General features: G+C 44.3%; 1 protein-coding gene across 1 annotated transcript in view; it reads right to left on the bottom strand.

Annotated features, from left to right (window-relative positions):
* Positions 1-27,074, bottom strand: part of LOC112258074 (CXADR-like membrane protein) — a 134,680-nt gene that overhangs the window by 14,012 nt on the left and 93,594 nt on the right. Inside the window, exons 2-3 of the mRNA XM_024432179.2 lie at positions 12,258-12,415; positions 6,112-6,310 (exon numbers count right to left, since the gene is read on the bottom strand). Coding sequence (XP_024287947.1) covers positions 6,112-6,310; positions 12,258-12,415 — 357 coding nt within the window. The remainder of the gene's footprint in view (positions 1-6,111; positions 6,311-12,257; positions 12,416-27,074) is intronic.

Raw genomic sequence — 27,074 nt, 5'->3', positions numbered from 1 at the left:
TTACAGAATGTGAATGTTACCTTGATAACAGAAAGTGTTTCACCTTGATATTATGAAATGCATTCTATAAGCATTTACTATCTGTCTGTCATTACTGTGTCCTTACAGCATAAAGTAATCTATCAATATGAAATAATAACCAAGTTGACCGGTGCATCACTAACACTAAGTCACACACATCACTAAGTCTGAGGTCACATAATATCCTACTAGATAGATCAACCAGGATGGACCAGTGTTTTTTTGTGTATTTTTGGTACTTTCAGAAAACCACATTGACATCAAAGAAATGTATTCTTGCCAGCTGAAAACAGTTATCCCTATGAACAAACAAACATGATCAAACACATGTACACATAATATAGAGATCCCCCCCCCCATCCACTTCCTGCTCTCTATCACGAACCTCTCTTCCTCTGTTTTCTCCTAATTTTGCTGAGCAGAGCGAATTCTACCCAGGATGAAATTAGGGGGCTGAGGAGGAGGGGGAGCAGGAGGCAGGGGGCACTTCATCTTGTTCATGTGTCAGAATCACCTCTCAATACCCCCCTTTCCCAAGACCATTATCTTCCCATTGAACAAGACAAATGCTAATGTTTGTCTACCTAAAAATCGAAAGTGTCATTGCAAAGCTGCGGGCCAGTTTGTACAAATGTATGCGGCACACTCCCTAAACGTCTTAATGTGGGAGACCATACGAGGGTAGGACAGCCTGGAGAGAGCTCTATATTAGAGCTATACACAGCTAGACGCTGTATCACAGTGTCAATGGTGCTACTCAGTGGTGTAGAGTACCTAAGTAAAAAATACTTCAAAGTACTACTTAAGTCATTTTTTGGAGTATCTGTATTTTACTTTACTATTTATATTTTTGACAACTTTTACTTCACTAGATTCCGAAAGAAAATAATCTTCTCAAGGCACAAGGCGAGACCCAAATGCAGACACAGGAGGCAGATGATTGGAGTCTTACAATGTTTATGAATCCGAAGGGGTAGGCAAGAGAATGGTTGTGGACAGGGAAAAAGGTCAAAAACAGATCAGAGTCAAGGAGGTACAGAGTGGCAGACAGGCTCGTGGTCAAGGCAAGCTGAGTGACTTCCGGCGCCGACAGAGATGGCTGCCTCACTTCGCGTTTTTTTTTAACGTGTTATTTCTTACATTAGTACCCCAGGTCATCTTAGGTTTCATTACATACAGTCGAGAAGAACTACTGAATATAAGAGCAGCGTCAACTCACCATCAGTACGACCAAGAACATGACTTTCGCGAAGCGGATCCTGTGTTCTGCCTTTCACCCAGGACAATGGAATGGATCCCAGCCGGCGACCCAAAAAAACGACTTCGTAAAAGAGGGAAACGTAGCGGTCGTCTGGGCAGACTTCGGAGACGGGCTCATCGTGCACCACTCCCCAGTATACTTCTTGCCAATGTCCAGTCTCTTGACAACAAGGTTGATGAAATCCGAGCAAGGGTAGCATTCCAGAGGGACATCAGAGACTGTAACGTTCTTTGCTTCACGGAAACATGGCTCACTGGAGAGACGCTATCGGAGTCGGTGCAGCCAGCTGGTTTCTCCACGCATCGCGCCGACAGAAACAAACATCTTTCTGGTAAGAAGAGGGGCGGGGGCGTATGCTTTATGGCTAACGAGACGTGGTGTGGTCACAAAAGCATACAGGAACTCAAGTCCTTCTGTTCACCTGATTAAGAATTCCTCACAATCAAATGTCGACCGCATTATCTACCAAGGGAATTCTCTTCGATTATAATCACAGCCGTATATATTCCCCCCCAAGCAGACACATCGATGGCTCTGAACGAACTTTATTTGACTCTTTGCAAACTGGAATCCATACATCCTGAGGCTGCATTCATTGTAGCTGGGGATTTTAACAAGGCTAATCTGAAAACAAGACTCCCTAAATTGTATCAGCATATCGATTGTGCAACCAGGGCTGGCAAAACCTTGGATCACTGCTATTCTAACTTCCGCGACGCATATAAGGCCCTGCCCCGCCCCACCACGACTCCATTTTGTTGATCCCTGCCTACAGACAGAAACTAAAACAAGAAGCTCCCACGCTGAGGTCTGTTCAACGCTGGTCCGACCAATCTGATTCCACACTCCAAGACTGCTTCCATCACGTGGACTGGGATATGTTTCGTATTGCGTCAGACAACAACATTGACGAATACGCTGATTCGGTGTGCGAGTTCATTAGAACGTACGTTGAAGATGTCGTTCCCATAGCAACGATTAAAACATTCACAAACCAGAAACCGTGGATTGATGGCAGCATTCGCGTGAAACTGAAAGCGCGAACCACTGCGTTTAATCAGGGCAAGGTGACCGGAAATATGACCGAATACTTTTTCCTTTATTTTTCCTTTATTTAACTAGGCAAGTCAGTTAAGAACAAATTCTTATTTTCAATGACGGCCTAGGAACAGTGGGTTAACTGCCTGTTCAGGGGAAGAACGACAGATTTGTACCTTGTCAGCTCGGGGGTTTGAACTTACAACCTTCCGGTTACTAGTCCAACGCTCTAACCACTAGGCTACCCTGCCGCCCCGATACAAACAGTGTAGCTATTCCCTCAGCAAGGCAATCAAACAAGCTGAGCGTCAGTATAGAGACAAAGTAGAATCTCAATTCAACGGCTCAGACACAAGAGGTATGTGGCAGGGTCTACAGTCAATCACGGATTACAAAAAGAAAAACAGCCCCGTCACGGACCAGGATGTCTTGCTCCCAGGCAGACTAAATAACTTTTTGGCCCGCTTTGAGGACAATACAGTGCCACTGACACAGCCTGCAACCAAAACATGCGGCCTCTCCTTCACTGCAGCCGAGGTGAGTAAAACATTTAAACGTGTTCACCCTCGCAAGGCTGCAGGCCCAGACGGCATCCCCAGCCGCGCCCTCAGAGCATGCGCAGACCAGCTGGCTGGTGTGTTTACGGACATATTCAATCAATCCCTATCCCAGTCTGCTGTTCCCACATGCTTCAAGAGGGCCACCATTGTTCCTGTTCCCAAGAAAGCTAAGGTAACTGAGCTAAACGACTACCGCCCCGTAGCACTCACTTCCGTCATCATGAAGTGCTTTGAGAGACTAGTCAAGGACCATATCACCTCCACCCTACCTGACACCCTAGACCCACTCCAATTTGCTTACCGCCCAAATAGGTCCACAGACGATGCAATCTCAACCACACTGCACACTGCTCTAACCCACCTGGACAAGAGGAATACCTATGTGAGAATGCTGTTCATCGACTACAGCTCGGCATTTAACACCATAGTACCCTCCAAGCTCGTCATCAAGCTCGAGACCCTGGGTCTCGACCCCACCCTGTGCAACTGGGTACTGGACTTCCTGACGGGCCGCCCCCAGGTGGTGAGGGTAGGCAACAACATCTCCACCCCGCTGATCCTCAACACTGGGGCCCCACAAGGGTGCGTTCTGAGCCCTCTCCTGTACTCCCTGTTCACCCACGACTGCGTGGCCACGCACGCCTCCAACTCAATCATCAAGTTTGCGGACGACACAACAGTGGTAGGCTTGATTACCAACAATGACGAGATGGCCTACAGGGAGGAGGTGAGGGCCCTCGGAGTGTGGTGTCAGGAAAATAACCTCACACTCAACGTCAACAAAACTAAGGAGATGATTGTGGACTTCAGGAAACAGCAGAGGGAACACCCCCCTATCCACATCGATGGAACAGTAGTGGAGAGGGTAGCAAGTTTTAAGGTCCTGGGCATACACATCACAGACAAACTGAATTGGTCCACCCACACGGACAGCATCGTGAAGAAGGCTTGTCACCAAAAGCACTCACAAACTTCTACAGATGCACAATCGAGAGCATCCTGGCGTGCTGTATCACCGCCTGGTACGGCAACTGCTCCGCCCACAACCGTAAGGCTCTCCAGAGGGTAGTGAGGTCTGCACAACGCATCACCGGGGGCAAACTACCTGCCCTCCAGGACACCTACACCACCCGATGTTACAGGAAGGCCATAAAGATCATCAAGGACAACAACCATCCGAGCCACTGCCTGTTCACCCCGCTATCATCCAGAAGGCGAGGTCAGTACAGGTGCATCAAAGTTGGGACCGAGAGACTGAAAAACAGCTTCTATCTCAAGGCCATCAGACTGTTAAACAGCCACCACTAACATTGAGTGGCTGCTGCCAACACACTGACTCAACTCCAGCCACTTTAATAATGGGAATTGATGGGAAATTATGTAAAATATATCACTAGCCACTTTAAACAATGCTACCGAATATAATGTTTACATAACCTACATTATTCATCTCATATGTATACATATATACTGTACTCTATATCATCTACTGCATCTTTATGTAATACATGTATCACTAGCCACTTTAACTATGCCACTTTGTTTACATACTCATCTCATATGTATATACTGTACTCGATACCATCTACTGTATCTTGCCTATGCCGCTCTGTACCATCACTCATTCATATATCTTTATGTACATATTCTTTATCCCCTTACACTTGTGTGTATAAGACAGTAGTTTTGGAATTGTCAGTTAGATTACTTGTTGGTTATTACTGCATTGTCGGAACTAGAAGCACAAGCATTTCGCTACACTCGCATTAACATCTGCTAACCATGTGTATGTGACAAATAAAAAATGTATTTGATTTGATTTGAATGGTCAGGCAGGTGGGTACAAAGTCCAGAAACAGGCAAGGGTCAAAACCAGGAGGACTAGAAAGAGGAGAATCCAAAAAACAGGAGAACCAGGGAAAACACTGGTTGACTTGGAAACATACAAGACCAACTGGCACAGAGAGACAGGAAACACAGGGATGAATACACTGGGGAAAATAAGCGACACCGGGAGGTGGTGGAGAGAATCACAAGGACAGGTGAAACAGATCAGGTTGTGACACATCTAATTTTTACTCCATACATTTTTCCTGACACCCAAAAGTACTCGTTACATTTTCAATACTTAGCAGGACAGGAAAATTGTCACATTCACGACTTATCAAGAGAACTCATGGTCATCCCTACTGCCTCAGATCTGGTGGACTTACTAAACACAAATACATATTTTGTAAATTATGTCTCAGTGTTGTAGTCTTCCCCTGGCTATCAGTACATTTTTCCAACAAGAAAATGGTGCAATCTGCTTTCCTGAATATAAGGAAATTGAAAATATTTGTACTTTTACTACATCAGTATATTTAGAACCAAATAGTTTTAGACTTTTACTCAAGTAGTATTTTACTCTGTGACTTTCACTTCTCCTTTTTAATATAGATATTAAGGTATCTATATTTTTACTCAAGTATGACAATTGGGTACTTTTTCCACCACTGGTGCAAGTTACGCTTTTATCTCTTGTTGTCATTGGACAGTTAAGGATTTGGATCGGTAGCAACATGTGGCAGTGGTCCAATGTCGACCCTTTGGAGTTCGTTTTCTCTTTTACAAGTAAGTCACAAGTAACTGCCATCTTATACTTTAGTGACACCAACAGGTTAGTTAGGTAGTGATTCAAACATCTCACCAACAGTGTTTGTGTGGTCATTGCCAGTCAACCACCTCACTGGGCACAGACGTCAATTTAACGTCTATTCCACATTGGTTCAAAGTCATTTCAATGAAATTGCATGGAACCAACTTTGATTCAACCAGTGTGTGACTAGTGGGACAATATGAAGGGACAAGGGACATTATCACTTCTGTAATTGCTATCCATCACATACAGTAAGCATTTCAAACCATGTTACACATTTTAACAGTGAAATATTGGTGGTGTGAACATCTCTTGAATCTCTGACTAGAGACGCCCACGGTCACCTGTACTAGATGTGTGAGTGTATCCCATTTCAAGTGACATAAGTATGATACTGTATTGTGGTGAATTCAAGGTCAGCCTAACCAAACCCAATTCTCTTAGGGAATTTTATGTTCTTGTGACTAATCATGTGGTGGAGCTCTTTATATTACCTTGTGTGGTGGTGACTGGTTTTGATGGTTCCCGTTTGATGGTGTTTTTCATTTAAAGTGTGAAAAATCATAAAAATACACAGCGGGTCCAGAACTTACCTAGTACTATGAGGTTGACCGTGATCCAATGGTACTTCCCCCCGTTCTTCACCTTGCAGCTGTACTCACCCGAGTCGCTCAGGGTGAGGTCACTGATCAGTAGGGAGGCGTCCCCCTTGAGGTAGTCCCCGGCTAAGGACAGTCGGCCTGCCTCCGCCTCGTTGGGGTCGTATACCCGGCCCGCAAAGTAGGTGATCACCTGGCAGGGAGGAAGGGACGGAAGGTGGGACGGATGGAAGAGGTACAGAGAGATGAGAGGTGCTGGCTGTGTATAGCAGGACTTGTCTGGGAGAGTTGGAACTGTGGTGCAACAGTTCTGTAGACATGGTTATCTGGGGAAACATTGTGGGTGTGTGTAGGTGACATGCAAATGGATACATGCACATATGCAAATACGCTGTCACATAAACAGAAGCATGAACATGCACACACATTTATAAAAATATTTGAGTCATTCAGCAGACACTCTTATCCAGAGCGACTTACCGTAATGAGTGCATACATTTTTCATACTATGTTCTAGCAACTATGCCACACACACACGCACACACACACACACACACACACACACACACACACACACACAGTACAGTACAGTACAAAAGGGTGGTGACCTAGGGAGCTCTGAGGTACCGGAACGCACAAGAAAAAAAAAATCCCCTTTAAAGTAAAGCGTTGCATGCATATCATTGTATTTGCATAGTGGCATAGAGCAGCAGAGTAGAGGAACTTACAGAAGTTGCACACATGGAGAACATTTTTAGTGGCCTAGGGTCTGGGAAAAATGTGGCCTTTTATAAATACATTTCATGCAATTCTACGTCATTTTACATGACTGGAGACTTTGGCATAATCTTTTTAATGCCGCGTTCAAAACTTGGGAACTTGTAACTGGGAAATCTCTGACTTCCGACTTCAAGACAACTGAGAACTGTGGAATAAAATAGTTTTGAATGGTCATCCAACTCAGAATTCCAAGTCGGGAGCTCAGGCCTCTTCCTAGAGCTCCAACTTTCCGACCTGATGATCACTGACGTCATGATTCGACCTTGTTTCTTTCCGAGTTCCCAGTTGTCACGAAGGCACCATAATACCACACAAATGATCAAAATGACAGGCTACTTTGACACTGACAAACTGAGATCAATACAAATTACCTTGTCTTGAATCCATCAATAGTCTAGGCCTAGGTGTGTGCAAACACATATTGTAGCCTACAATATGAGGAGGAAACTATAGTCCTAAAAATGCTTTCCAGCTTCACTGACTCACCTAATGATGCGGTGCTCACTCGCTGGCGATGGCTGATGTGCACGTGCCAAGAGCCTCTCGCTTGTTTTACTTTGTAAAACAATAGGCCTTTTAGAAAATGTATGAAATATTTTGGTGGCCTACAGCAGACAGATTAAAGTCCTCTTTTCAGCAGGAGCCATTTGCTTTCCAACCTGTGTTTCCCAGCGATTGTATTTTAAGTATTGCCAAAGGCCTGTTTTGTCTGTATGCTGTTTGTTCACTGACAGATTTGCCACACGTTCCCGACTGTAGGCTATTCCTTGTTATTGGGCTGCACTGTACAGCTAGGCTTTTTTAAAGAAGAAGCTGATCCTCCGTGGCTAAATTATATGCTTTCTCATGGTGTCGTAGGCCATTCTGAACTATTTCATTTATTTCTGCACAGACAGCAGTAACACACTGTAACTTTGGCAAATGTATAAAAAAATTTCAGGGGCTCTGCAGCACCTCCAGTATAACTTCACAAATGTATTTCAATGTATCAGTGGTGCTGCAGCTCCTCCAGAACCCTTCGCCCGGCTATGATTCTATAAGGAAATAAATTATGAAGTGCAACGCTGGAGAGATGAGCTGCAGGCTCATTCATGTCTATCAAAGCAGAGAGAGGTATTGCATATACAAAAAATATATATACACTTAACAAAAATATAAACGCAACATGCAAAGTGTTGGTCCCATGTGTCATGAGCTGAAATAAAACATCCCAGAAATATTCCATATACACAAAAAGCTTATTTCTCTCAAATTTTGTGCACAAATTAGTTTACATTCCTGTTAGTGAGAATTTCTCCTTTGCCAAGATAATGCATCCACCTGACAGGTGTGGCACATCAAGAAGCTGATTAAACAGCATGATCCTTATACGGTGCACCTCGTGCTGGGGACAATAAAAGGCCAATCTAAAATGTGTAGTTTTGTCACACAACACAATGCCACAGATGTCCCAAGTTTTGAGGGAGAGTGCAATTGGCATGCTGACTGCGGGCATGTCCACCAGAGCTGTTGCCAGATAATTTAATGTTAATTTCTCTACCATAAGCCACCTCCAGGGTCATTTTAGAAAACAGCAGACCACGTGTATGGTGGCGTGTGGGCAAGCGGTTTGTTGATGTCAACGTTGTGAACAGAGTGCCCCATGGTGGCGGTGGGGTTATGCTATGGGTAGGCATAAGCTTCAGGTAAATGAACACAATTGCATTTCATTGATGACAATTTGAATGCACAGAGATAACGTGACGAGATCCTGAGGCCCATTGTCGTGCTATTCATCCGCCGCCATCTCATCATGTTTCATCATGATAATGCACAGCCCCATGTTGCAAGGCTCTGTACACAATTCCTGGAAGCTGAAAATGTCCCAGTTCTTCTTGGACATTCACCAGCAGACCATTAAGCATGTTTGGGCTGCTCTGGAGCGATGATTACGACAGCGTGTTCCAGTTCCCACCAATATCCAGCAACTTTGCACAGACATTGAAAAGCAGCGTGTCAACATTCCACAGGCCACATTACAGCTTTCTTCTAAAATGGATTTAATCGTTTTTTTCCCCTCATAAATGTACACACAATACCCCATAATGACAAAGCAAAAACAGGTTTTTAGAAAACTGAAATATCACATTTACATAAGTAGTCAGACCCTTTACTCATTACTTTGTTGAAGCACATTTCGCAGCGATTACAGCCTTGAGTCTTGTTTATGACGCTACAAGCTTGGGACACCTGTATTTGGGGAGTTTCTCCCATTCTTCTCTACAGATCTTCTCAAGTTCTGTCAGGTTGGATGGGGAGCGTCGCTGCACAGCTATTTTCAGGACTCTCCAGAGATGTTCGATCGTGTTCAAGTGCGGGCTCTGGCTGGGCTACTCAAATACATTCAGAGACTTGTCCAGAAGCCTCTCCTGCACTGTTTTGGCTGTGTGCTTAGGGTCGTTGTCCTGTTGGAAGGTGAACCTTCGCCCCAGTCTGAGGTCATGAGTGCTCTGGAGACGGTTTACATCAAGGATCTCTCTGTACTTTGCTCCATTCATCTTTCCGTTGATCCTGACTAGTCTCAGTCCCTGCCGCTGAAAAACATCCCCACAGAATTATGCTGCCACCACCATGCTTAATTGTAGGGATGGTGCCAGGTTTCCTCCAGACGTGACGCTTGGCATTCAGGCCAAAGAGTTCAATTTTGGTTTCATCAGACCAGAGAATCTTATCTCCAAGTGGGCTGTCATGTGCCCTTTACTGAGGAGTGGCTTCCGTCTGGCCACTCTACCATAAAGGCCTGATTGGTGAAGTGCTGCAGAGGTGTTTGTCCTTCTGGAAGGTTCTCCCATCTCCACAGAGAAACTCTGGAGCTCTGTCAGAGTGACAATTGGATTCTTGGTTACCTCCCTGACCAAGGCCCTTCTCCCCCGATTGCTCAGTTTGGCTGGGCGGCCAGCTCTAGTAAGAGTCTTGGTGGTTCCAAACTTCTTCCATTTAAGAATGATGGAGGCCACTGTGTTCTTGGGACCTTCAATGCTGCAGAAATTCTTTGCTACCCTTTCCCAGATCTATGCCTCGACACGGTCCTGTCGTCTGGGTTTGGCCGGGGTAGGCAGTCATTGTAAATAAGAATTTGTTCTTAAATGACTTGCCTAGTTAAATAAAAGGTAAAAAAATACAAATAAAAGTAAAAAATGAAATACAAAATAACACAAAATAAATTGTACAAGCAGGCTGCACTGTTTGCCATGACTATAAGTTAGCTGTAGGTGGCTAGCTAGCAAGCAATGGATAAGGACGTAGCCAGCCAGTATAACTGAATGACTGGGTCGCGTGTCTGGCAACCGAACCAAATGAACGAAAGACCAGCCGGCTTGGGTAGCAACCCTAGATTTGTGTCGGGACTATATCTTGTGGAAGGATGAAATAGTATGAATAAATGTATCAAAATATTTTCTTTTATGTTTGTCATCTCTTTACAGCAATAGCCATTTGCATTCCAAAAAGTTTTACCGCGATTGTATTTTTTTATATTGTGATATGCCTGGCTGAATCTCTGCTTTTCACTGACAGTCGCAACTCAACAATCATCTATTTGGTATTTGCAGCGTGTGCTGCCCAAATTGCGGGCCTTAACGAGAGTAGGCTATGCAATTTAAAACAATCCACAGCCATCCTCTGTGGCCAAATCATGCTTTCTGTTGTAGTAGCCTATTTTGAGCGACTTTATTTCTTTCTGTATAGATAGGAGTAAGCTAATTAGGCAATTCATTTTTGGCAATTCAATTTACTTTAGGGAAAGCTTCCCCTAGCCTTATGGACACACAGTCTATGCCTTTTAATGTGTCATAAACACAACTAGTCATGATGTTTTCATCACATAACAAAGTCACTCCTGTAGGCTACTTGCGCACATTCGTCCACTCACAAAATCATTTCAGCATCCAAACCCCAACAGTGCAATGTGCACCCGCAATTTGATGAATGGAAAGAGACATCCGTTACAAAACACCCACGTGTATTGTAATGACATTCTGCAATTGTCATTAGGCCTACACTTGTAGCCTGAATTGACACATTCACTGTTGTCCACGTGCGCCTCGGTTCGGTGAGCCGAAAGCCGCTCATCATCTCTCCACAATGACAAAATGTAAATGTTCTACTCAAACCACAAAGCAATTTGGAGCGTGTACCACCTGGCTTCCAGTCAATTCACACATTTTTCAAGCGGTTGACACGCAGTAATGTTAAATAATGGTGTAATACCCCCACTATTTTACCGCCTTACTTTTACCCCTCCTGGTACCCTAGTTAATAGAAATACCCATGAACAAACTGTGTCTACCACAGCATTATCTTAGACCCAAAGACAAAACAAAACATTCCTTCATTACTTGACTATGTAGGGATGTTTATAAATCAACAAATGCAAGGATCAAGACTTAATTTCATAATTTGACCATGTATGGACATTTTTAAAAATCAACAAATGCATATGTTTTCCCCCTACAGCACTTAACATTTATAACCCCCATTGCGGGTATTACATATCACCATGGATATCCAAGCAGAGCCTGTAAAGTGGGCGAATGAGATTTGATTTCCCGATTTTATAAACCCGCAAGCCTAATAAACGATCATTCGCCCAAAGGCAAACTGTAGCAGCAGTTTTATTAACCAGCAGGGAGAGAGTGGAAGGAGAAAGTAGGCGGACGAATTGGTCTAACGAGCCTGACAGCACCTTGGAGGCTAGATTGACCAGAGGCCAAATGGAAAGAAAACTATGCCCACCTGCCAATTCCCGGTCATAAAAAAAGAGCTGCAGATGGATTCAGTGAAACCAGAATGACAAAAACAAGACAGCCTGCATGCTGAAAGAGGCAGATCTTCGAAGTTGAGAGAAGTGGATGAGAGTTTGATTCAGTCCTTTGGGGGTCCTCCTAGTCATTGAGAAGAGGGGGTCCCTATAGACTAATATTGGCCTCAATGAACTGGAGATAGTGACGCACTGTATCTTATGTCATGAAGTCATATGTTATGTCATCTTATGTCATGCGGTAGTAATGCCCACTGCTCTAGAGCTTCGTGCTCCCTCCTCCCATATACTTCTCTCTTTCTCTATCCTGTACAAAGGAACACACATATATGCTATAATTTCCTCTGGTTCTATGATACATCTCAATAGTATGGAGTTGCTTTCTGTCCTTGTGTCCTCTCCTACTGATCTGAAAACACAGGGTAGGTGACAGCAATATAGATTCCGAAACCAGGAGTGTTCTTTCGCATGTCTAGTTATGGAGGAAAGGACACAAGGGGAGGCAGACACTTTAGTCAATTGAGATGCACCCCAAGTCGTCAGTCAAGTCAGCCACTCTCACCACTCTCTGCTTGGAGCTGGGCTTGAGGAGGAGCCACTCGATGTCCAGCGTGGGGGCGTCGCCTGCCCAGAACTGGTGGTGACAGGGCAGTGTGGCATTGTCCCCGACAACCCTCTTCATCTCTGTCTGGGCACACACCGTCAACACACCCAGCAGAACTGTGTGGGCAGAGAGGAAAATGAGCTTAGAAACACATTACAGACACATACATACACTACATGACCAAAAGGATGTGGACACCTGCTCGTCAAACATCACATTCCAAAATCATGGGCATTAATATGGAGTTGGTCCCCCCTTTGCTGCTATAACAGCTTCCACTTATCTGGGAAGGCTTTCCACTAGGTGTTGGAACGTTGCTGCGGCGACTTGCTTCCATTCAGCCACAAGAGCATTAGTGAGGTCGGGCACTGATATTGGGCAATTAGAACTGGCTCGCAGTCAGCGTTCCAATTCATCCCAAAGTTGTTTGATGGGGTTGAGGTCAGGGCTCTGTGCAGGTCAGTCAAATTCTCGCTTTGTGCATGGGGGCATTGTCATGTAGAAACAGGAAAGGGCATTCCCCAAACTGTTACAAAGTTGGAAGCACAGAATCGTCTAGAATGTCATTGCATTCTGTAGCATTAACATTTTTCTTCACTGGAACTAAGGGGCTTAGCCAGAAGCATGAAAAACAGCCCAAAACAGACCATTATTCCTCCTCCACCAAACTTTACAGTTGGTACTGTGCATTGGGGCAGGTAGCGCTCTCCTGGCATCTGCCAAAACCAGATTGTGAAGTGTGATCAATCACTACAGAGAAGGCATTTCCAATAATCCAGAGTCCAACGGCGGTGAGCTTTACACCAATCCAATCGTCTGACGGTTTGCACATGGTGATCTTACGTTTGTGTGCAGCTGCTCACCATAGAAACCCATTTCATGAAGCTCCCGACAAACAGATATTGTGTTGACGTTGCTTCCAGAGGCAGTTTGGAACTCGGTAGTGAGGGTTGCAACTGAGGACATATTCAGCACTCGGTTCCGTTCTGTGAGCTTGTGTGGCCTACCACTTCACAGCTGAGCCGTTGTTGCTCCTAGACATTACCACTTCACAATATTAGCAGTTACAGTTGACCAGGGCAGCTCTATCAGGGCAGACATTTGACTAATTTACTTGTTGGACAGATAGCATCCTATAATGGTGCCACGTTGAAAGTGACTGAGCTCTTCAGTAAGACCATTCTACTGACAATGTTGGTCTATGGAGATTGCATGGTTGTGTACTCAATTTTATACACCTGTCAGCAACGGGTGTGGCTGAAATAGATGAATCCACTAACTTGAAGGGGTGTCAACATGCTTTTGTATATATGTACACGCACGCACGCACCAGGGTATTGGGGGTAATAATGAGCCAAAGTAGAATGGACTTCACTGCCTCATACACACAGCATGTGGAGAGTTTAGCTTTGTTGTGCTTTGATACAGTGGAATCGAACCTGTATAACTCAATAATAACATTAGCCCACTGAGCTTAAGCCCAGAAATTAGCTGCGATGCTGCTCACACATGTATTCAGGTCTCAGACAGGTTACTCCTCAAAGAAGGATAATCTCAAACAAGGTTACTCCTCACACAAGCATAGATGGGCGAACCACCTCTGCAAGAAAAGCGTAATCCATAATAGGTGATCAATGTTCTTTTCACTGCCCTCTCCTTTGTGAAATCTACCTCAACGCTACAGCATGTCTCTATCCAACTAAGGTGTACATCTCTCCATTGAAATACATTGTAAACCTTTTTGCAGCCTGTTTACAAGGCACTCATTCCAGTGAGAGACTAATGGCCAATGCAACACATCTGGGACCTTGGTCTGGATTAACTGTACAATGCATGGATAGGATGGCATTAAAATGGCATCAGGGGGGATTTACACTGAGATCAGTCTCATCACAATGGATGGCAGAAAATAAAAGCGATGAGGAAAGAACAGAAATGTCCCTGAGAGGCTGATTTTCTGTTGAGCTTCTGTCTTCGTCCCAAATGGCATTCTATTACCTATGTAGTGCACTAGTCACAAGTAGTGCACTATTTAGGGAATAGGTGTAACGGTTTTCTTCCGTTGAAGGAGAGGATGACCAAAATGCAGCGTGGTTAGTGTTCAACATCTTTAATATAGATGATAAACAATAACACTACAAAATACAAAACAACAAATGTGAAAACCGAAACAGTCCTATCTGGTGCAATGACACAAAGACAGAAGGCAATCACCCACAAAACACCCAAAGAACATGGCTGCCTAAATATGGTTCCCAATCAGACAACAATAAGCACCTGCCTCTAATTGAGAACCAATCTAGGCAACCATAGACTTACATAAACACCTAGAAAGGACAAACCCCATAAACATACAAAAACCCTAGAGCAGACAAAACACATAAATCCCCCATGTCACACCCTGACCTAACCAAAATAATAAAGAAAACAAAGATAACTAAGGCCAGGGCGTGACAATAGGGTGTCATTTGGGACGCAGTCTATCCCAATTGAATGCAGTTAAAGCAAATCACTTCAACTCAAAGAGACAGGTGAGACCACAAAAAAGTGTCTGTCAACAGCCAATTTGTCTCTGTAGCACATTAGGCCATATACAGTATTTGAGATGCTTCAGTGTTGAGAGAATAATTATATTTTCATTAGGTTTTGTGTGCGAACTTGTTAGAATTATTTATGATTTTTTTGCCATGCCAATAAAGCATTTTGAATTTAGAACATTATTCAGTGTAATGTCAGTCACAGACTGATGATGAAAAAATCACTCAAGTATAATGGTGAGAGAGCATGGGGTAAGTTTCGAAACAAAGTGTCAAAAGCGTTTCATGTTGACTCCAATGCTTCCCACAGTTGTGTCAAGTTAGCTGGAGGTCCTTTGGGTGGTGGACCATTTTTGATTCACACAGGAAACTGTTGAGCGTAAAAAAAAACAGCAGTGTTGCAGTTCTTGACACAAGCCGGAGTGCCTGGCACCTACTAACATGCCCCGTTCAAAGGCACTTAAATATCTTGTTTTGACCATTCACCCTCTGAATGGCACACATACACAATCCAATCACCTGGTCAGTCTGTCATGGAAAGAGCCAGTGTTCTTAATGTTTTGTACAACCATCAAAAACTATTTTCAGTGCCTGGTCGAGATTTTTGTTGTTGTTGTTGACAAAAGTCCATAATTTCATGCTTGACCCCGGGAACGCTAAAGCCATATCACCTCTGCATATCGCCCACTCTCACATATCCTCAAATATCCACATGGCTGACCAAGTCTAGGGCTTCCATGACACTAGCATAAAAGCTAATTAGAGAGCACTAACTGATTAGCCCAACCCTCTTCCCATACATGACATGATGGTGGCAATTAAGATACAGTATGTAATTAGAAGGAGCTGGAGAGAGGACAACAGGATCATTTGTAATGATTACTCAATATGGGCCTAATTAGATTAAATTGAGTGCCACTCAGAAGCTCGGGGGGTGACAAGCAGGTGTGAACAGGACCCCTGTGTGAAAGTAATGTCTTTGCTCACAAGCCACTGAAATAGATGCTAAGTCAAGTCAGGCTAGGGCTCTGTACTCAATAAAGACCGTAGCTAACAGGCTAACTGGCCTCCTGCTTTTAGAAAATGGTGGAAAGTCAATGTCCAATATCCAGTAGAAGTCATTTCTCTAGCCAACCTGGCAACAGCTACTTCCTGAATATAATAACAAGATGGCTGCCGCTAAAAGTGTTGGGTCCCTACTCCCCACTCGTTCCTGTTTTAGCACGGTGTTTCTCATAGCTATTGATCTGTGTGTAGTTAAGACCGTACCGTAAGCTTACTCCACAGATAGGTTTCTTCACAACGTTGTCAAGGAGGGGGGTCACGTGTGTTTGCAAAGCAGAAACGTGACATCCATAACATTTGCACTTGCCGATGCCGTGTTAGGAGTTGGCAGGGGAGGACCTGAGAGCTCAGCAGGGACCTAGCAAGACACTCTCTCTCTCTCTCTCTCTATATATATATTTTTTCTATATATATTTTTTTTTAATGATTAAATGAAATATACTACGACATTACACTCCCTTATAACGTTCTTTAAACATTCTCGGAACGTTTTCTGGCTTGAGTGTCATTCAGATACATGGTCGTCAGTGGAAGAAAGAAACATGACAGAGAAGGTTAAAGGATAGGTAGCATAAATGTAATCACATGTAACATATGGATTTGCATTAGTATACACATCAAAAGTCCCAATGCAAAGTTACACTTCACTTTGACATTTTTCGAGTTATTACATAAAAATGATCAGAATTCCGAAGAATGCCGTTGTTGCTATCAACACCTAGGCTAGCTTACAGGTACATTATAGTAAACCAAAGTTTAGCCTACTCACAGAGAACATGCCGAAAAGACAAAACAAAAAGGAGAACAGATGAGGTACTGTACGATTAGAGCAAGCAAGTTTGATTTTATTTTTCGTGTTGAGCCCACGGCAAGAAGGCACTAGATCCTGCCATGCAAACGGGTTCCCACTAGATAACACATCCGTGAAGAGCATTAGGATGCGGCATGGCTGCATGTGCCACTTCTGCTCCTTGTTTACATCACACTCCCACGTGAGTGGTTGATTTTATCTCAACACCGCTAACACTTCTGGAATGTAATCACATGCTAGCACGGCTAGAGGCTAACGTTGCGGGAGCTACCGGGCAAGCATACGAACTTGGTAGCACAGAGTAGATTCTCCATATGATGTTGAGAAATAGTGCATTGTGGGTAGTTTAGAAGATATCCGGAAATAAGTTAATAAATACAGTATGTAATAACCCAAAAACATGACTGTTTGTACTTATAGGTAACCAGATCGTGATTACAACTAAGTTACTATGTCTTTGACCACACTGTGTTCTTACTTATGCTTCCTACCCTTTAAGCAGGTTACAACTTCATAGAAGAGATGCAAAGTGGAAAGATAGACGAGAGAGGACCCGAGAGCAGATTTTAGCTTACCAGAAACTTATCAGCAGCAGCACAGTATGCATATGCTGACCTATGGATAAAAGCCTAAATGTTAAATTGTTCGTCCTTTGGACTGTGATCATCCGTATAAGAGGTCGACCGATTAATTGGCATGGCCAATCAATTAGGGCCGATTTCAAGTTTTCATAACAATCGGTAATCGTCATTTTTGGACGCCGATTATGGCCGATTTCATTGCACTTCATGAGGAGACTGCGTGGCAGACTGACCACCTGTTACCTTGGCTCCTTGCTGCACTCGCGTAAGTTGCTAGCTAGCATTAAACTTATCTTATAAAAAACAATCAATCTTAACAAAATCACTAGTTAACTACACATGGTTGATGATATTACTAGTTTATCTAGCTTGTCCTGTGTTGCATATAATCAATGCGGTGCCTGTTAATTTATCATCGAATCACAGCCTACTTCGCCAAACGGGTGATGATTTAACAAGCACATTCGCAAAAAAAGCACTGTCATTACATCAATGTGTACCTAACCATAAACATCAATGCCTTTCTTAAAATCAATACACAAGTACATATTTAAAAAAAAAACTGCATATTTAGTTAATATTGCCTGCTAAAATGATTTTATTTTAACTAGGGAAATTGTGTCACTTCTCTTGCGTTCTGTGCATGCAGTGTCAGCGTATTTGCTGCCTTTTCAAATCAAATCAAATCAAATTTTATTTGTCACATACACATGGTTAGCAGATGTTAATGCGAGTGTAGCGAAATGCTTGTGCTTCTAGTTCCGACAATGCAGTAATAACGAACAAGTAATCTAACTAACAATTCCAAAAAAAACTACTGTCTTATACACAGTGTAAGGGGATAAAGAATATGTACATAAGGATATATGAATGAGTGATGGTACAGAGCAGCATAGGCAAGATACAGTAGATGATATCGAGTACAGTATATACATATGAGATGAGTATGTAAACCAAGTGGCATAGTTAAAGTGGCTAGTGATACATGTATTACATAAGGATGCAGTCGATGATATAGAGTACAGTATCTACGTATGCATATGAGATGAATAATGTAGGGTAAGTAACATTATATAAGGTAGCATTGTTTAAAGTGGCTAGTGATATATTTACATCATTTCCCATCAATTCCCATGATTAAAGTGGCTGGAGTAGAGTCAGTGTCATTGACAGTGTGTTGGCAGTAGCCACTCAATGTTAGTGGTGGCTGTTTAACAGTCTGATGGCCTTGAGATAGAAGCTGTTTTTCAGTCTCTCGGTCCCAGCTTTGATGCACCTGTACTGACCTCGCCTTCTGGATGACAGCGGGGTGAACAGGCAGTGGCTCGGGTGGTTGATGTCCTTGATGATCTTTATGGCCTTCCTGTAGCATCGGGTGGTGTAGGTGTCCTGGAGGGCAGGTAGTTTGCCCCGGTGATGCGTTGTGCAGACCTCACTACCCTCTGGAGAGCCTTACGGTTGAGGGCGGTGCAGTTGCCATACCAGGCGGTGATACAGCCCGCCAGGATGCTCTCGATTGTGCATCTGTAGAAGTTTGTGAGTGCTTTTGGTGACAAGCCGAATTTCTTCAGCCTCCTGAGGTTGAAGAGGCGCTGCTGCGCCTTCCTCACGATGCTGTCTGTGTGAGTGGACCAATTCAGTTTGTCTGTGATGTGTATGCCGAGGAACTTAAAACTTGCTACCCTCTCCACTACTGTTCCATCGATGTGGATGGGGGGTGTTCCCTCTGCTGTTTCCTGAAGTCCACAATCATCTCCTTAGTTTTGTTGACGTTGAGTGTGAGGTTATTTTCCTGACACCACACTCCGAGGGCCCTCACCTCCTCCCTGTAGGCCGTCTCGTCGTTGTTGGTAATCAAGCCTACCACTGTTGTGTTGTCCGCAAACTTGATGATTGAGTTGGAGCGTGCGTGGCCACGCATGGGTGAACAGGGAGTACAGGAGAGGGCTCAGAACGCACCCTTGTGGGGCCCCAGTGTTGAGGATCAGCGGGGAGGAGATATTGTTGCCTACCCTCACCACCTGGGGGCGGCCCGTCAGGAAATCCAGTACCCAGTTGCACAGGGCGGGGTCGAGACCCAGGGTCTCGAGCTTGATGACGAGCTTGGAGGGTACTATGGTGTTGAATGCCGAGCTGTAGTCGATGAACAGCATTCTCACATAGGTATTCCTCTTGTCCAGATGGGTTAGGGCAGTGTGCAGTGTGGTTGAGATTGCATCGTCTGTGGACCTATTTGGGCGGTAAGCAAATTGGAGTGGGTCAAGGGTGTCAGGTAGGGTGGAGGTGATATGGTCCTTGACTAGTCTCTCAAAGCACTTCATGATGACAGATGTGAGTGCTACGGGGCGGTAGTCGTTTAGCTCAGTTACCTTAGCTTTCTTGGGAACAGGGACAATGGTGGCCCTCTTGAAGCATGTGGGAACAGCAGACTGGTATAGGGATTGGTTGAATATGTCCGTAAACACACCGGCCAGCTGGTCTGCCCATGCTCTGAGGGCGCGGCTGGGGATGCCGTCTGGGCCTGCAGCCTTGCGAGGGTTAACACGTTTAAATGTCTTACTCACTTCGGCTGCAGTGAAGGAGAGACCGCATGTTTTCGTTGCAGGCTGTGTCAGTGGCACTGTATTGTCCTCAAAGCGGGCAAAAAAGTTATTTAGTCTGCCTGGGAGCAAGACATCCTGGTCCGTGACTGGGCTGGGTTTCTTCCTGTAGTCCGTGATTGACTGTAGACCCTGCCACATGCCTCTTGTGTCTGAGCCGTTGAATTGAGATTCTACTTTGTCTCTGTACTGGCGCTTAGCTTGTTTGATAGCCTTGCGGAGGGAATAGCTGCACTGTTTGTATGCAGTCATGTTACCAGACACCTTGCCCTGATTAAAAGCAGTGGTTCGCGCCTTCAGTTCCACACGAATGCTGCCATCAATCCACGGTTTCTGGTTAGGGAATGTTTTAATCGTTGCTATGGGAACGACATCTTCAACGCACGTTCTAATGAACTCGCACACAGAATCAGCGTATTCGTCAATGTTGTTGTCTGACATACGAAACATCTCCCAGTCCACGTGATGGAAGCAGTCTTGGAGTGTGGAGTCAGCTTGGTCGGACCAGCGTTGGACAGACCTCAGCGTGGGAGCTTCTTGTTTTAGTTTCTGTCTGTAGGCAGGGATCAACAAAATGGAGTCGTGGTCAGCTTTTCCGAAAGGGGGCGGGGCAGGGCCTTATATGCGTCGTGGAAGTTAGAGTAACAATGATCCAGGGTCTTTCCACCCTGGTTGCGCAATCGATATGCTGATAAAATTTAGGGAGTCTTGTTTTCAGATTAGCCTTGTTAAAATCCCCAGCTACAATGAATGCAGCCTCCGGATAAATCGTTTCCAGTTTGCAGAGAGTTAAATAAAGTTCGTTCAGAGCCATCGATGTGTCTGCTTGGGGGGGGGATATATATACGGCTGTGATTATAGAGAATTCTCTTGGAAGATAATGCGGTCTACATTTGATTGTGAGGAATTCTAAATCAGGTGAACAGAAGGATTTGAGTTCCTGTATGTTTCTTTCATCACACCATGTCACGTTGGCCATAAGGCATACGCCCCCGCCCCTCTTCTTACCAGAAAGATGTTCGTTTCTGTCGGCGCGATGCGTGGAGAAACCCACTGGCTGCACCGCTTCGGATTGCGTCTCTCCAGTTAGCCATGTTTCCGTGAAGCAGAGAACGTTACAGTCTCTGATGTCCCTCTGGAATGCTACCCTTGCTCGGATTTCATCAACCTTGTTGTCAAGAGACTGGACATTGGCAAGAAGAATGCTAGGGAGTGGTGCACGATGTGCCCGTCTCCGGAGTCTGACCAGAAGACCGCTTCGTTTCCCTCTTTTTCTGAGTCGTTTTTTTGGGTCGCTGCATGTAATCCACTCCGTTACACTGGTTGTAAGGCAGAACACAGGATCCGCATCGTGAAAAACATATTCTTGGTCGTACTGATGGTGAGTTGACGCTGATCTTATATTCAGTAGTTCTTCTCGGCTGTATGTAATGAAACCTAAGATGACCTGGGGTACTAGTGTAAGAAATAACACGTAAAAAAAACAAAAAACTGCATAGTTTCCTAGGAACGCGAAGCGAGGCGGCCATCTCTGTCGGCGCCGGAAGTAATGTTCCGCCTGGCTCGTTGCGAACTGTGTGAAGACCATTTCTTACTAACAAAGACAGAATTTTACATAATTATGACATAACATTGAAGGTTGTGCAATGTAACAGTAATATTTAGACTGATGGATGCCACCCATTCGATAAAATACGGAATGGTTCCGTATTTCACTGAAAGAATAAACGTTCGTTTTCGAAATGATAGTTTCCGGATTTGACAATACTAATGACCTAAGGCTTGTGTATTTCTGTGGGTTTATTATATTATAATCAAGTCTATGATTTGATATTTGATAGAGGAGTCTGACTGAGCGGCGGTAGCCTGCTGCAGGCTCGTAAGCATTCATTCAAACAGCACTTTCCTGCGTTTTCCAGCAGCTCTTCGCAATGCTTGCTTCACTGCGCTGGTTATGACTTCAAGCCTATCAACTACTGGGATTAGGCAGGCAATACTATAGTGCCTATAAGAACATCCAATAGTCAAAGGTATATGAAATACAAATGGTATAGAGAGAAATAGTCCTATAATTCCTATAATAACTACAACCTAAAACTTCTTAACTGGGACTCATGTTAAAAGGAACCACCAGCTTTCATTTGTTCTCATATTCTGAGCAAGGAACTTAAACGTTAGCTTTTTTGCATGGCACATATTGCACTTTCTTATCCAACACTGTGTTTTTGAATTATTTAAACCAAATTGAACATGTTTCATTATTTATTTGAGACTAAATTAATTTTATTGATGTATTATATTAAGTTAAAATAAAAGTGTTCATTCAGTATTGTTGTAATTGTCATTATTACAAATATATATATAAAAATCGTCCGATGAATAGGTATTGGCTTTTTTGGTCCTCCAATCGGCGTTGAAATATCATAATCGGTCGACCTCTAATCCGTATGGTCTATGATGTTCTGGCCTGGGCTGTTAGTATTGTTTCCCAGTCTGGATGAGGACAGTACAAAAATAAATATAAAAAATAGTAGTGTGTGTGTGCAGTATAAGTGTCTGCACACATGTGTATGGGAGTTTGTGTGTGTTTGTGTGTGTCTGCGATTATTAACAAGCCACTTCACTGAGTGAGAGCTCAAAGCAGAGCATCAGAGAGAGAGAGACAGAGATAAAGGAGCTGGTTCCTCTGAAGATGCCCTAAGGGGAGTCGTGCTCCAGTAAATTCCCTCCTCCCCACAGCCTCCTTCCAGTCTTATTATAGGAGCACATAGGACCCAGTGGGACACATCGAGCCCCGTACCCTTCAAACTGTCCAAAGTCACGCTGCCTGTCTGACTAGCCTGCCCGCACATCCGAGTCAGCACATCGCCCGTGCTCCCATGCTCTGCCACAGAGAAATGCTCAGATCTGAGGAAAAAAAACACAGCGACATCAAAGAGAAAACTAAAAGAGAGAAAAGGGTCTAACTTCCGGCTGTAAACTCAGATTATAATTATTATTTATGTTCGCCACATCATTTGGGGTGAAGAATCCTCAGAATGCATCAGTGGGCCCAAAACATGAGGGGTTGAACGTTGACTAACTGACTGATGACTAACTGACTGTGTGAGCTGCACGCTGATACAGTTGAAGTCGGAAGTTTACATAGACATCAGCCAAATACATTTAAACTCAGTTTTTCACAATTCCTGACATTTAATCCTAGGAAAAACTTCCTGTGTTAGGTCAGTTAGGATCACCACTTTATTTTAAGAATGTGAAATGTCAGAATAATAGTAGAGAGAATTATTTATTTCAGCTTTTATTTATTTCATCACATTCCCAGTGCATCAGAAGTTTACATACACTCAATTAGTATTTGGTAGCATTGCCTTTAAATTGTTTAACTTGGGTCAAACATTTCAGGTAGCCTTCCACAAGCTTCCCACAATAAGTTGGGTGAATTTTGGCCCATTCCTCCTGACAGAGCTGGTGTAACTGAGTCAGGTTTGTAGGCCTCCTTGCTCGCACACGCTTTTTCAGTTCTGCCCTCACATTTTCTATAGGATTGAGGTCAGGGCTATGTGATGGCCACTCCAATACCTTGACTTTGTTGTCCTTAAGCCATTTATCCACAACTTTGGAAGTATGCTTGGGGTCATTGTCCATTTGGAAGACCCATTTGCGACCAAGCTTTAACTTCCTGACTAATGTCTTGAGATGTTGCTTCAATATATCCACATAATTTTCCTACCTCATGATGCCATCTATTTTGTGAAGTGCATCAGCCCCTCCTGCAGCAAAGCACCCCCACAACTTGATGCTGCCACCCCCGTGCTTCACGGTTGGGATGGTATTCTTCGGCTTGCAAGCCTCCCCCTTTTTCCTCCAAACATAACGATGGTCATTATGGCCAACAGTTCTATTTTTATTTCATCATTTATCCAAAAAGTACAATCTTTGTTCCCATGCAGTTACAAACCGTAGTCTGGCTTTTTTATGGCAGTTTTGGAGCAGTGGCTTCTTTCTTGCTGGCGGCCTTTCAGGTTTTGTCGATATAGGACTTGTTTTACTGTGGATATAGATACTTTTGTACCTGTTTCCTCCAGCATCTTCACAAGGTCCTTTGCTGTTGTTCTGGGATTGATTTGCACTTTTTGCACCAAAGTACGTTCATGTCTAGGAGACAGTATGCGTTTCCTTCCAGAGCGGTATGACGGCTGCGTGGTCCCATGGTGTTTATACTTGCGTACTATTGTTTGTACAGATGAACGTGGTAACTTCAGGCATTTGGAAATTGCTCCCAAGGATGAACCAGACTTGTGAAGGTCTAAAAAAAAAATCTGAGGTCTTGGCTGATTTCTTTTGATTTTCTCATGATGTCAAGCAAAGAGGCACTGAGTTTGAAGGTAGGCCTTGAAATACATCCACAGGTACACCTCCAATTGACTTAAATTATGTAAATTAGGCTATCAGAAGCTTCTAAAGCCATGACACAATTTATTTTCTGGAATTTTCCAAGCTGTTTAAAGGCACTGTCAACTTTGTGTATGTAAACTTCTGACCTACTGTAATTGTGATACAGTGAATTATAAGTGAAATAATCTGTCTGTAAACAATTGTTGGGAACATTACTTGTCATGCACTAAGTAGATGTCCTAACCGACTTGCCAAGTTAACAAGAAATTTGTGGAGTGGTTGAAAAATGAGTTTTAATGACTCCAACCTAAGCGTGTGTAAACTTACGACTTCAACTGTATATCTTCCAAGCCTTGAATTCAATGTGATAGACGCCATCCCAAAGGTATATGTACAGTAGTGGTCTCAGTGAAGGGCAATGAATAACTTAGGAGGCGACTGACAAGAAGAAGAGTTTGTTGCTTTGTGTTAGTAGTGAGTCTGCATGTAAATGCTGTGGCATGTGCCGTATCTGCATAATGAAACACACAACCTGCCTGAGAGTGGCTATATCAATCACACACCCACCCCATTGGTAAAGCCGTTCACACAGCTTCTAGGCTCTTGTCAAATACAGCACTAATTACACTTTAAGGGCTTAGTGTTACATACAGTATGAGTGACTAGTGCCTCTCGTCGCGGTTTCGGGCCAGCCCAAGGGGACGGCCTTGGTGAATTGAGAGCCAAGGCCCAGCCCCACTGCTACCTGCCGGTGAGACGCCTTATTTCTTCCCCTGGCTTGACAGGCCTACTGTTAAAAAACATTGAGGGAGTGGTGTTGCATTACACCAAGTACCCTGCAACATAGCGAGAAACAGTTATTTAGTCTCCAGCCAGATTTGAAGCCGCTTGGACCTCGCAGAGTTTCCGTCTGCGGGGTGATGGGTACAATACTCACCTATGCCAATAGGTATGCAGCGCCTACTGTAGAGTGTGAACCGCAGCATTAAACCATAGAAAGCGGACTGGGAATATGGCCAAATATAAGCAGTGTAGTTATTCCCTCCACAAGGCAATCCAACAAGCGAAATGTCGATATAGGGACAAAGTGGAGTCGCAATTCAGACACACGGCTCAGACACAAGACGTATGTGGCAGGGTCTCCAGGAAATCAAGGACTACAAAAAGAAAACCAGCCACACTACGTTTCGCTTCCAGACAAATTAAACACCTTCTTTGCCCACTTTGAGGATAATACAGTGTCACCGTTGAGGCCAGCTAACAAGGACTGCAGCCACCCCTCTCCTTCTCCTTGGCTGAAATGAGGAAGACATTTAAACGTGTTAACCCTCGCAAGGCTGCTGTCCAAGACGGAATTCCAAGCTGCGTTCTCAGAGCATGCGCAGACCAGCTGGCTGGTGTGTTTACGGACATATTCAATCGCTCCCTATCCCAGTCTGCTGTCCCCACATGCTTCAAGACGGCCACCATTGTTCCTGTACCCAGAAGGCATAGATTACTACCGCCCCACAGCACTCACTTCTGTCATCATGAAGTGCTTTGAGAGAGTAGTCAAGGATCATATCACCTCCACCTTACCTGCCATCCTAGACCCACTTAAGTTGGCATACCACCCCAACAGGTCCACAGACGATGCAATTGCCATTACACTGCACACTGCCCTATCCCATCTGGACAAGAGGAATTCCAATCTAAGAATGCTGTTCATTGACTACAGGTCAGCATTCAACACCATAGAACGCTCCAAGCTCATCATTAAGCTGGAGGCCCTGGGTCTCAACCCTGCCCTGTGCAATTGGGTCCTGGACTTGAAGGGCCGCCCCCAGGTGGTGAAGGTAGGAAACAACATCTCCACTTCGCTGATCCTCAAAACTTGGGCCCCAGTGTGTGCTCACGGCCTTCTGTACTTCCTGTTCACCCATGACTGCGTGGCCATCGACGCCTCCAACTCAATAATCAAGTTTGCAGATGACACAACAGTAGTGGGCTTGATTACCAACAATGATGAGACAGCCTACAGGGAGGAGGTGAGGGCACTCGGAGTGTGGTGTCAGGAAAACAACCTCTCACTCAACGTCAACAAAACAAAGGAGATGATCATGGACATCAGGAAACAGTAGAAGGAGCACCCCCCTATCCACATCGAAGGGACAGTAGCGGAGAAGGTGTAAAGTTTTAAGTTCCTTGGCATACACATCTCAGACAAACTGAAATGGTCCACCCACACAGACAGTGTGGTGAAGAAGGTGCAACAGCGCCTCTTCAACCTCAGGAGGCTGAAGAAATTTGGCTTGATACATAAAACCCTGACAAACTTTTACAGATGCAGAATCGAGAGCATCCTGTCGGGCTGTATCACCGCCTGGTACGGCAACTGCACCGCCCTCAACCACAAGGCTCTCCAGAAGGTGGTGCGGTCTGCACAACGCATCACCATCAACGCAAATTACCTGCCCTCCAAGACACCTACAGCACTCGATGTCACAGGAAGGTCAAAAAGATCCTCAAGGACAACAACAACCCCAGCCACCGCCTGTTCACCCCGCTACCATCCAGAAGGCGACGTCAATACAGGTGCATCAAAGCTGGGAGACTGAAAAACAGCTTCTATCTCAAGGCCATCCGAAGGCTAAACAGGTAATCACTAACTCAGAGAGGCTGTTGCCTACATAGAGACCCATATCACTGACCAATTTAAACAATGGCACTATAAAAAAATGTTAACATATCTTATATTACTCATCACATATGTATATACTGCACCTTACACCATCTATTACACC

The sequence above is a fragment of the Oncorhynchus tshawytscha genome, linkage group LG09, assembly GCF_018296145.1.
Source record: "Oncorhynchus tshawytscha isolate Ot180627B linkage group LG09, Otsh_v2.0, whole genome shotgun sequence".
Classification (NCBI taxonomy): Eukaryota; Metazoa; Chordata; class Actinopteri; order Salmoniformes; family Salmonidae; genus Oncorhynchus; species Oncorhynchus tshawytscha.
This window is presented reverse-complemented; position numbering and strand designations above follow the sequence as displayed.